The sequence below is a fragment of the Hemicordylus capensis genome, chromosome 1 (assembly GCF_027244095.1).
Source record: "Hemicordylus capensis ecotype Gifberg chromosome 1, rHemCap1.1.pri, whole genome shotgun sequence".
In the NCBI taxonomy this organism is placed as follows: Eukaryota; Metazoa; Chordata; class Lepidosauria; order Squamata; family Cordylidae; genus Hemicordylus; species Hemicordylus capensis.
The window spans coordinates 356920867-356933262 of record NC_069657.1 but is presented as its reverse complement, the minus strand read 5'-3'; the positions used below and the strand labels follow the sequence as shown (position 1 = coordinate 356933262).

General features: G+C 42.2%; 1 protein-coding gene across 13 annotated transcripts in view; it reads right to left on the bottom strand.

Moving 5' to 3' along the window:
• UTRN (utrophin) overlaps positions 1 to 12396 on the bottom strand; it is a 567675-nt gene that overhangs the window by 319363 nt on the left and 235916 nt on the right. For all 13 annotated transcript variants that reach the window (XM_053290644.1, XM_053290686.1, XM_053290679.1 and 10 more), the window contains 3 exons: positions 9109 to 9259; positions 1537 to 1712; positions 434 to 569 (listed from right to left, as the gene is read on the bottom strand). In XM_053290644.1, the coding sequence (XP_053146619.1) occupies positions 434 to 569; positions 1537 to 1712; positions 9109 to 9259 (463 nt within the window). The remainder of the gene's footprint in view (positions 1 to 433; positions 570 to 1536; positions 1713 to 9108; positions 9260 to 12396) is intronic.

Sequence of the window (12396 nt, the reverse complement as noted above, 5' to 3'; positions counted from 1 at the left end):
TGTTACTTTCTTAGGCTTTATGGTTGATAACACACTATATCAGGGTTTCTTAACCTTGGGCCCCCAGATGTTGTTGGACTACAACTCACATCATCCCCAGACATGGCTTTTGTGGCTGAGGATGATGAGAGTTGTAGTCCAACATCATCTGGGGGCCCAAGGTTAAGAAACCCCTCACTATACAATAATATAGCAAGAATTATAGGGCTCCTTCAGTCTTTCATATTAGACTTAACAGAAATCAATGAGACTTAAATTGAATAGCTTTGTGGAATTACAGTTTACCTCGCCCCTCCAATACACTACTGCTTGCTACCATTCAGGAGTACCAATGTACACTCTGAACTCCACACTTACACCCAATCTCCAAAAAAGCAACAAGGAGGCATCAATGAAGACTCAGAAGATACTGATTATAATATTTTTAACTTGCCATTAATTCTTGCAGGGTTTCTTCACGGCTCATTGTAGGTTTCTCACCCAGGGCATTTTCTATGTTTTCCACCCAGCAACTAAATTCATCTAGTTTTCTTGTGTATTCTGTTAAATGTTGATTCTCTCCTTTCAGCCTGATGCACAAAACCCAAAGTGGAATACAGAACAAGAAAATGACTATAAACATTGGAACAAATGTAAAGGCAGTTGGAAAATATATTTCATCAGCAGTTCACTAACGTACTGGAAAATGCATGTTAGAATATTAAAACTAGTTCAAGCTCACAACACTCTTCACAAAAGACATTTCATGCAATGGTTACACATTATTTCCAGCAACGTAACTCCATGTAAAGCAACTATTTAAAAAGGCTCAGCACATTTTTCAACGTTTTAGTGTTTCAAATTTCTATCAGAAGTTCATAGAACTTGTACATTATTCACCTAAAAACTTTACATTTCCATCAATTTTAACAAATAAATTTCCAAGGAGTATTTAAAATGATTTTGATGTTGTTGATAAACAGCTGGTCTAGAGAGGAATACGACTGTCCTCTACAAAATTAATTCATCTTGCCTTTATGACAATTTTGTTTTGCTTGTTAATGAAAAAGGGTTTTGAAACTATGAGCCTATTTTTAAAAAATCAGTCCAACTGTATTTATAATTTGACCTGAACCAGATTTATTAATTTGAAACTTGAATAGGCCCTTTTCTTAAGGATTTCATTTTGCAGTGAGGCTAGCTGTATATAATTTTATTTTTAGAACCTATACTCACCTGTCTGTAAAAGCAATGTTCAAAATTTTAACAACAAACAAAATGCAATTCCAAAGCACCATGCATGGATATAAATTTATATTGCAATAAATAATAAATTCAATAAATCCAAGCAGGAGGAAAAAATGTGTGTGTTTCCCTTACATTAAACACGACATCCAAATTGTTAATTGCTTCAAAGCAATCTTAGGAGACATTTCTGAATCAGGCCATGAAAAGTTTGAGTAATTCAATGTAATGGCAGTGTGATTTGAAGCCTCCAAATAAACTTGTTCTCAATACTTTTCCTAATATACCTCAAAATTGGATTGATACAGTTACCTCTGTTGTCTTCCCATAACTTCAGCTGTGATTGCTTTCCAGCGTTTATTTAACCCTGCTAATTTCTCTTTCAGGAAGCTTCCATCTGTAGTGGAGAGTTTCTGTATGATTCCTTCTCCTGTTCTGTTCAGTGTTAAAAAGCTGGTCTGATGACTGCTGACTCCCTCTTCAAGGTCCTGTCACAAATATAAAGGCCAAGCTGAATTTTGTTGCTTACCCAACTTGACACTGATATGTAGCCTGAAACACTGACTGGGCAGACAGTGCTTTTAAAAACTAAATTATCTGTGTTTTTTAAAGCGATTGATTAGGTACTTGTTAAAAGTAGGCTAATATATTCATGGATATCAATATCAAAGCTAAATAGTCCAAAACAGAATACTTAAGTCAATCCAGGATGAAAGCTAAAAAAACCCCCACCTAGATAGCTAATATCAGGTGGGGATGGAAACAGACACACTTTAAAAAAAAAAATGCCTGAAGATTTTGTTTTGTGGCAGAAGGGCAAATGATGCACTACTTGTTTCAGAATCAATATTCTGCCTTTTCTTTGTAGCCTAGCCAGGCTAATCCCCTGCTAACTTGGCAAAGAGGCACCTTTTACCGTGGTGATTTTCTTTATTTAGCAGGGGTAGAGTAACTGGCCCTATCCACCCCAGCACAGAACCTCCAGTGACTGTTGCTAGTGTCTATCTTATGTTTCTTTTTAGATTGTGAGCCCTTTGGGGACAGGGATCCATCTTATTTATATATTATTTCTCTGTGTAAACTGCCCTGAGCCATTCTTGGAAGGGCGGTATAGAAATTGAATTAATCATCATCATCATCATCATCATCAAGGACAGTGATCTAATGTTCTGCAGATATAGAAAAACAAAGGAAACCAAGAGAAGTCAGGGAAAATTAGAATCAGATTTTCAGATAATAAAAAAAGCATACACTGTCAACAAAGATCTTTTTATTATTAAAAATATAACTAAAAATAATGTAAACAACACAATCAAAGACCTGATCCAGGCACAATAAGACCCTAAATGCTTCTTTATATCTAAATTACATGCAAATGTAACCAATTTAAAGTGTGGCCAACTTATAAGAATCTCTCTCTTTCTCCATTTACTAGCTGACCCAGGTGCAGAGCATCTGTGCCCCTAGTTCTCCCTTGCTCCCCCTCCATTTTAGGGCGCAGCCAGTTCTCCTGCCATCCCTTCAGTCAGTCTCCCTCACCACCCTCTCTGCGGGCAGCTCTCATCCTGCTCGCGAGGCCGGCAGACCCATTTTTGCAGCCTGCACAGCCGCTCACAGTGCACAGCTGCTCATCCTCCTCTCAAGGAGCCTAGTGGCCCATTTTTGTTGGCAGCTCGGCTGCTTGCAGTGGTGGTGGCGCCTTCTCTACCTCCCCTGCGTACCTCCCCCCACCAGTTCTAATCCTCCTTGCGAGGAGGTATGGGCGTATCTAGGGTGGGGCAGGCAGGGCACGTGTCCTGGGCACCACTTGAAGGGAGTGCCATTTTTAAAAAATTTTTAAAAATTTAAATGGCCACCAAAAACAAAATGGTCACCGCACATGCTCAAATGGCCTCTGTGAGGCCCTAGGCCATGCGAGGCCTCACAGAGGCCATTTGAGCATGCACAGCAGCCATTTTGTTTTCAGCTGCCATTTTTCTAAAACAAAATTTATTTTAAAAAATGACCACCACATGTTCAAATGGTCCCTCCAAGGCCCTAGAGGCCAGCGGGGGGAGGGGAAACCTTTGCAGACCCACCCCCACGGCCTTTAGGAAGCCCCACAAAGGGGCTTACAGGTTAAAAAAAATTAAAATAATAATAATATAAGCAACTGTACGCATAGTTTGGCAATATGTACAGAGAATCAGGGCTTGTAAATACTGAGCTGAAGCTTATGAGTTAGGATTGTATTCATTTGCTCTTACTTTGCTTCTTGTAATAAGTGAGTTAAATGTGATGTCTTGATAATATGGCTATTAATGGTGAGTTTGTCTTTGAATCAGTGTGAAATCCTTAGTATTAAGGCCCACTGGGGGTTTCTTGCTCTCTTTCTCTCATTTTAACTGTCTTTCTGAAATACTAGAATATATTCCAAGCAGTGACACAGTTTACTCTGCATATCCTTTAATTATTTTCAGAGTATCTGGGGAAAGTCAAATTCTCCATTTATTTTTAAAACGTATGTAATAGTGATGCTACAATGCATAGTAGAGAATTAGACAGGCACTTCTGTTTAGTTTTCCAAGTACACCTCCACATAGTATTTGGGTATTTCATGAGCCCCAGCATACTGAAATTTGTAGTTTTCCAGCATCTTTTGGTCTGGCTACGTGCACTGCTAAATAGTGTTTGAAATAGTAAAAGATTAACGAGCTTGACTTGTATTTTTCAGCTGATATTATGGTAAAGTGATCTGAAAGATGGGTGTCAGATGTTTGGACAGGGGGCGCACTTTCAGTGCTTGCCCTAGGCGCTATTTTCCCTAGATACGCCTCTGCGAGGAGGCCAGCGGCCCTGTTTTCGTTGCCTGCTCGGCCGTCTTCAGCAGCTTGCAATGATGCTGCTGCCACCAACGCCTCCTCCATCTCTCTCCCTCCCTCCTCTCCAGCACTCGCAACTCTTGCGAAGCGGCTTACAATGGTGACGATGGTGCCTCCTCCTCCTCAGTCTCCCTCCCTCCCTCTTCGCCAGCTCTTGCAACTCTCGGCAGCTTCTTGCGAGAGCTGCTGTGCACAGGATTAGCCAAGGGTACGCCTTAGATAATTATATATAGAGATGGTTTGATATATGTTAAAGAGTTTTTAAAAGGTAGAGAGAAATTGGAGCAATACAGCATTCCACAAAAACTTAGACAAGTGTGTCCATGTACACACACACAAACACATTTATTCATTCATTCATTCATTCATTCATTCATTCAACACATTTGTATACTGCCCAAAATGCAAGTCTCTGGGCAGTTTACAACAAAACAATAAAAACAACAGAATGAAACAAACTTTAATTAGTACTTTGGGAGCAAGGAGCTTTTCCAAGTTTTTATACACAGTTGATATATAAATTACCTGACAAACAGAACAATCCAGATAAAGTTGGGCACTTTTATATCCTATTGATTTGAAAAACAGAGTAGGGATGTGCGGTCTGGCTTGAGTGCTCTCCCTTGAGCCGGACTTGTCCCAGTTCAAAGCCAAACCACTGAACCGGCTCGAATTCGAGCCAGGCAAAAGGGGTGGGGGACGGAACATGTCCAATTCGGTTCAAGTCTAGTTCAGGCAAAACTGGGCAAATTGGTTTTGTGCACACCCCTATAACAGAGCTGCAGATGTGCTTAAATACCACCTTCTGAATTAAAGGGTATTTAAAAGCACTTAACATAAGCTGTACCCATATACTTACAAGGAAATGTTGACTTTTTATTTCTCACATATAGACACAATATAAAAAAGGCAAAACATTAGCAGCTATACTTCTGTTGTAAAGTTGCCCTGCTAACTGGGCAAAGAGGCACTTTTTAATTTATTGAACTGAACTCATTTATTTACGGTCAATGACCAAATAAACACTACAGAAAAGAGCATACAGTACAATACAATAACATAAGTAAACCTTTTTATTTATTTATTTAAAATATTTCTATACCATCCAAAACTTGTGTCTCTGGGCAGTTTACAAATAAAATAATCTAAAATATTAAATCAATCAACAATTAAAATCATTTAAAATACTAAAAACATTTAAAACCCAGTATTAAAATTATTTGAAACTATAAATCTAATTAAAAGCCTGGGTAAATAAATGTGTCTTGAGCGTCTTTTTTAAAGTTGCCAAAGATGGGGAGGATCTTATTTCAACAGGGAGCACATTCCAAAGACAACGAGCAGCAACAGAGAAGGCCCGTTCCCGAGTAGCTGCCAGATGAGCTGGAGGCAGCCGCAGGCAAACCTTTCCAGATGATCTTAGCAGGCAGTTGGGCTCATGGCGAAGAAGACGTTCTCTTAAATACCCAGGGCCCAAGTCGTTTAGGGCTTTATATCTTATAAACAGCACCTTGTATTTTGCCCGGAAACTTATTGGCAGCCAGTGCAATTCCTTCAACACAAGAGTAATATGGTCTCTCTGAGATGACCCAGAGACCAACCTAGCTGCCGTGTTCTGAACCAACTGCAGTTTCTGGACTACATACAAAGGCAGCCCCACATAGAGCGCACTGCAGTAATCCAGCCTAGTTACCAGCAGATGTACTACTGTTTTGAGGTCATTCATCTCAAGAAACCAAGCTGATCAAGCTGAAGCTGATAAACAGCACCTCTGGCCACTGTCTCAACCTGGACCACCAGGGAGAGGTTTGGATCCAGAAGCACCCTCAGACTGCACATCTGTTTCTTCTGGGGGAGCGTGACCCCATCTAAAACCGGCAGATCAAAATTGTCTCCCGAGTTCCGACCCAGCACAATAAGTACCTCCGTCTTATCTGGATTCAACCTCAGTTTGTTATCCCGCATCCAGCCTATCGCTGCCTCCAGGCAGGCGTTTAGGAAGGTTATGCCCTCTCCCAATGATGCTGACATGGAGAAACAGATTTGGGTGTCATCAGCATATTGATAACACCCTGCTCCAAATCCCCTGATGATCTCTCCCAGTGGTTTCATGTATGTTCAACAACATTGGAGACAATACGGAGCCTTGAGGGACACGATACAAAAGTTCAGATTTTGAAGAAGAGCAGTCCCCAAAAGACACCATCTGAAATTTGCTCGTGAAGTAGGAGTGGAAAAACTGCAAAGCAGTGTCTCCCACCCACAATCCCCTCAGACATTTCAGAAGGATACTATGATCAATAGTATCGAAAGCAGCTGAGATATCCAAAAGGACCAACAGAGTCATACTCTCTCTGTCAATTCCCAATTGGAGATCATCCATCAGGCCGACCAAGACAGTCTCCACCCCATAGCCCACCCGAAAGCCAGTTTGAAATGGGTCTAGTTAATTAGTTTCCTCCAAGACCACCTGGAGCTGTGAGGTCACCACCTCCTCAATCACTTTGCCAAACCACCCAAGGTTGGAGACAGGCCTGTAATTATATAACTCTGAGGGATCCAAGGCAGGCTCCTTCATAAGCAGTCTAATGATTGCCTCCTTAAAACAAGGAGGCATCCTGCCCTCCCTCAGAGAAGCATTTATAATCTACCAGACCCTCTACAACAGGCTCCCTGCCACATCGTATAAGCCATGGCGGACAAGGATCAGGAGTGCAGATGGTAGGCCGCACCATTGCAAACAACTTGTCCACATCATCAGGAGTCACAAATTGAAACTGATCCAGGGTCATCACATAAGAGGAGCTGCTGGACAACTCGGCATCAGACTCATGGAGTTTGAATCCAAGTCGGCCCGAATACGTCACACCAAGTAATTGTTGGTTCTAAGTACTGATTCAAGGGGGAAGGGGCGCACATTAGCCCCTTCATGGCCGTGAACAACTCCGCTGGACATGAACTTGCAGAGGTGATACAGGAGGAAAAGAATTGTTCCTTTGCTGCACATATCGCCTGAGCATAGATCTTCAGTCTCTCTATTTAATAACCTGTCGGATTTGAGGCTAGTCTTCCTCCACTTGCGCTCTAGTCGTCTACCTCGCCACTTCAGCCCCTGTAGTTCTTCCATATACCAAGGGGCCAGTTTCAAAGTGGGTTGGAGAAGATGCATAGGAGCAATCATGTCCACTGCCCTGGTGAATGATTATCCTAATTCTCCACCAGAGTTTTGACAGGGTCAACAGCAGAGGCAACACTAAATCCCTCCAAGGCTTCTTGGAATCCTATTGGATCCAGTAACCGTCTTGGGCGGACCATCCTAATGGATGGTCCAACCCTGTGGAGGTGGGACGTGGTTGTGAGTCCAACCTTAACCAGATGGTGGTCCGTCCATGACAATGGGGAAATCACAGGAGTCCCCACCCACAGAACACCACCCTGTTCAGAGTGAAAGACTAGATCAAACGTGTGACCAGCAATATGCGTCGGTCCCGAGACCACCTGGGATAGGCCCATAGTCGTCATGGTCGCTATGAACTCCAGAGCCACCCCTGACAAATTGGTCCCAAAGTGAACGTTGAAGACCCCCAGCACCTCAAGCCTGGGAGACTCCAACGCCAAGTCCGCCAGCTCAGTTAGGGACTCCGTTGGGCAGCGGGGCGATCGGTACACCAACAGAAGTCCCAGTCTATCCTTGGTCCCAAAACTTAGGTACACACATTCAATATGTTCAGACACTTCGACAGGGATCCTGGCAAGGGAGATATTGTTCTTGTAGACCACAGCCACTCCACCTCCCCGCCCACTTCCCCTCCTCTGCTGCTCAACAGAATACCCTGGAGGAAGAAGCCGGGACCAGACTGGGCCACCAGCCTCCCCCAACCAAGTCCCCGTGATACACATACCAGGTCAGCCCCTTCATCCAAAATCAAATCATGGATTATTTTAGATTTATTCTGGACCACAGTGAAACTCAACTCACCCTAGATTTCAAAGAGAAGCCCAATTATAATACCCGCTCTCCTTTACACATCCACGAGGGATCTTGAGCCTAACAGCCTGGCCCTCACCCTTGTTTCCCGCTGAAGTAGTTCCCCCAAAAGGGTGACAGGCAGCGTTCCTATACAGCCCAAAGCTGAGCAGGTGACCTGAGGAACTGCTGAGTCACCCAGGAGCTGGTCCCAAACATGTACACACACACACACACACACACACACACACACACACACACACTTCCCACAGATGTTACACAGAGGCAGCAGCACCACAGGGGAAGCAGGAGCAGGCAGGTAACAACAGGAGGAGCCCACAGCACAAACCTGGTCTTCCACCCCAGGCAGCACTGGCTGGGAAGCAGATGGACTCTCCCTCTCTTCTGCTGGGCTTCTTAACGTGAGGATTCTCTTTATTTAACAGTGGAAGAGTAACTGGCCCTATCCACCCCCAGCATAGTACTTCCATTACTGTTGCTGGTGTCTATCTTATGTTTCTTTTTAGTTTGTGAGCCTTTAAAGGACAGGGATTCACCTTATTTATTTATTATTTCTCTATGTAAACCACTTTGGAAACTTTTGTCGAAAAGCAGTATATAAATATGTGTTGTTGTTGTGTGCTGTATAATTGTGATACATATACAGGATCATGTGCATGGCATTTTGCAAACAACATATCAAAATTATCTCAAAACCATTACCATAAATTATAAACAATTATAAACAAGAGAGCAATTTGTCATGGGGTGACTAACAAAGTTTTTATAATTATAATTATTATCAACATAATTTTATCATGTCTACTAAAGCTGTTTACACTAATAGAAGAAAGCATTTCATATTGTCAATTGGAAGCATAAAAACAAGCTGACAACATGATTTATATACCGTAGTTGTTTACATCGAGAAACAAGAACCAGTAACACAATATTATCTGAATTTCTTTTCTCTTCAGTGGCGGAACTAGAATTAACTTTTTGAACAAGATTCAACATTTTGCCAAATTTATAGCTTAGCACACTATGACCACATACCTGCTGGTGTACCTTTACCGTCTCCAAATCCAGGCTGCTGTCTAGAGTTTGGGACTCAGCCAGCAACCTTTCTGCTTCTGTTAACCACTGTGAGAGATCATTGAGTTCACAATGGAATTGTCTCCATTCTTCCACAGACTTATCAAAGCAACTGCATGAAATAAAACAGGGGTGGGAGAAAATAATTTCCTACATATAATTCAAAAGCAAATGTGCTTTATGTAACAAGTTACCCCTGCAAAATACAAACATCTACAATTTATTACAGCACCTGCTCTTGCAAAATACCATTTATATTGTAGTGACAGAATGAGCAAATTTGCATTAAAAGAACCAAACATGAAAAGTTAGATTTAATTGCATGAGAAATAAAGATTGATTAGGTGTGTAAAATCCAACTTTTAATCAAGCAACACACTATTCACACATCAGTAGGTGTGGAAAAATGATTAATTGCCTTTTTGTTTTGTTTTTTGTTTTAAAGAAAGCTTTCAAACATTGTATTTTAATTATTAAATCCAACCACTACTGTTTGTATCATTTAATAGGGAGTTAACTACTGCCCAAGGTCAAGAAGGGGCAGAACAAACTACACAAAGTTCAAATCTTATTCCAAAATCTGATTTGGTTATAGACTCATAAATAGCCTACAGCATCATGAAATAGGAAGAAAGCCAAACTCCATATCTGTATGAACTTATGATCAGAATGAGCTACTTTCTCCTCCAATGAATTTTAAAAGGGAGAGCAGACGTGCACACAAATGTACATAGCAATTTGCTGTGCCCTAGAAGATCATCCACTGCATTGTTTATAAACATACTTATTGCCTTCCAGGACTAAACAGGACTAAACAATGAAGAAACCAGTTTTGAAGGTTTTGCAGCAAAGTCAGCTTTCAGTGTTGATCAGCTGACATCTGGCTGTGGTCCCTTTTCTACCCTCCCTTGCATGATTCACAATGTTCTACAAATGGATTATACTTTTACACAAAAGAAAAATCCATTCATTCAGGACACAAACGCACATACAGCACCTTTAGAACAAAGAGAGAGAGAGAGCACATCCATTCTTAAAACACTGTAAACCACTTGGTAGAGGAAGGGAATACTGTTTTCAGTCAATCAGTGATTTGCACAGCCAGTCACTAGTCTATCAACAGAGGGATGTGCAAAACATTTCAAGCTTGAAATCAGCATTTTGAGCTCAAAACAAAGGGCCCTTAGAACAAAGGGCCTGTTTCGAGCTCAGAGTGAGACTGTTGGACTGAGGCCTGCCTGTGTAGAGAGACAGAGAGTGCCTGCAGCTCCCCGCCCCCCCCCACTTTCCCCCCCTTTACAGTACCAATTGGTTTAAATTTTTAAAAAATCTAGTTATGTTTAATTGTACCAGCAGCCCTAATGGCTTTAGCTGTGTGCTGCTGTTGACTCATGGTCACTCACACCTGCAGCAACACCACTGAGAGCCCGCCCCACACTGCCCAACCTCAAAACCAGATTGTGACACATCTGCCCATTAGTGCTACTAGCACACACAGACATGCACAAACACCATCAGCATGGCCAATGATGAGATAATGTACTGGTGCCCCCCCTGACCCATGTGTCAGGCTGTCAGCTGGGGCCCAGCACCAATCTGAGGCCATGGTGTTATCCAGACAGAGGCAGGCAGATAGGCAGCAGTGATGCAGCACGCGATATACATAGACTGAAGAAGAGAAGAAAGAAGAGTTCTTCTCATGGTAAGAACTCAGCTTTTTGTTTCTTCTTTTCAGACCATTGACCCATCTAGCTCAGTATTGTGTACTGTATTCTGTTCTCTCTCTGTGGCAGGCAGGATGGAAGGAAGGAAGGTTTGGTTTTGTGGTTTTCTTGTCAGCACCACTGAGTATAATATGCTGCACTATTGCTTCTATAACAACCTGGTTTTGCTGGATCTCAGATTGACAAAAGGCAGAAATTGGGTCCATGCCTTCCTTGAGTTGTGATGTGGTTTGTTTGTGAGATCGTGTTGTGATGAGAAATGGGCAATGGCAAGTGTGTGTGTGTGTAACATTTCCTGGCGATTGTCGTGATGAGCTTCATATCTGGCCTTGAGACTAACTTGTGCTTCACTCACTACTCTGGTCTGCTCTGCAAGCTGCACTGCAAGGTGTGCAATACTCAAGTCAAAATGTGGATGAAGTTGCTCTAGTTGAGCATATGGCCATGCTTGCTGCTAAGGGTGCTGCTGTAGCAGCTTTTGCAATGCAAGAAAGTAATTTAAAGCAGTCATAACTGTGTAAGAGAGAGCAACTTGCCAATGATGTTATTGGAACACAGGCACTGTGGCCAGCAGTGGATTCTGGGTTATTAATTTCTTTTTTTACAATTTTTAGACTGTCTTTGAAATGTGTGTTCTGTGTCAGGGACAGATAGATTCCCTTTTACTGTGTGATTCTGCAATGTTTTTCAAGACAGGGTTGTAAAAAACTGTGCACTCTGCTAGTTCTGGGCATTGAGAACAATGGGGAGCTTGAAACACCCCATTGCACCCATGGATAGCTCCTAGGGACATTTATGTGGGCTGTGTGGTAGGGCATGATGGGCGCTACCTACCACCCAACCAACAAAAGAAATGGGCAAGAAAAACAGATTTTTAAGCTTTCCCTATAGGCTACTTTGGGGATTGGGGGAAAGGATACTTTTTTAAAAAATCGTCCACTTGCCCATTTCTTTTGTGAGTTGAGTGGAAGGTAGCACCCATCATACCCTACCATCCATCCCAGTTTGGTGCCCCAGGACCTACCCTTGGGAAACAAAGGGGTATCCCATTCCCCTTTGTTCCCTATGGCCCAAACACTTGCAACGTTCCAAGTTTGTTGTGAGTTTGTTTCAGAATGTTTGTGAATGTTTTGTTGAAGCCAGCTTGGCTGCTGTTTCAACGAAACATTTTGAGCATTCTGCATTTTGTTTCAAACTCAAACGTCCGTTTTGTGCAGACTCCTAACAAAAGATGGAGGAAGCCATATTGGCTATAGAAGTAGAAAATAATGCAGTGACTACCATGTACAGTACGCCTGCGTGCAGCTGCTGGAAATCACAGTTTGTCTGTGGTTTGGATAATAATTTTTTTCCCCTACACTCCACTGACAGGAAGAAGATGACTTTTCATTTCTTTACCCTGGGCCTTTCTGGCAGACTCCTTTTGCCTGTTTTCTATATGTCTACTCCCATCACAGTATGTGAGACTTAAGAGCTTGGATCATTAACCTCTAACCCTAGACAAAACAAGTGTCAGCTAATTCTT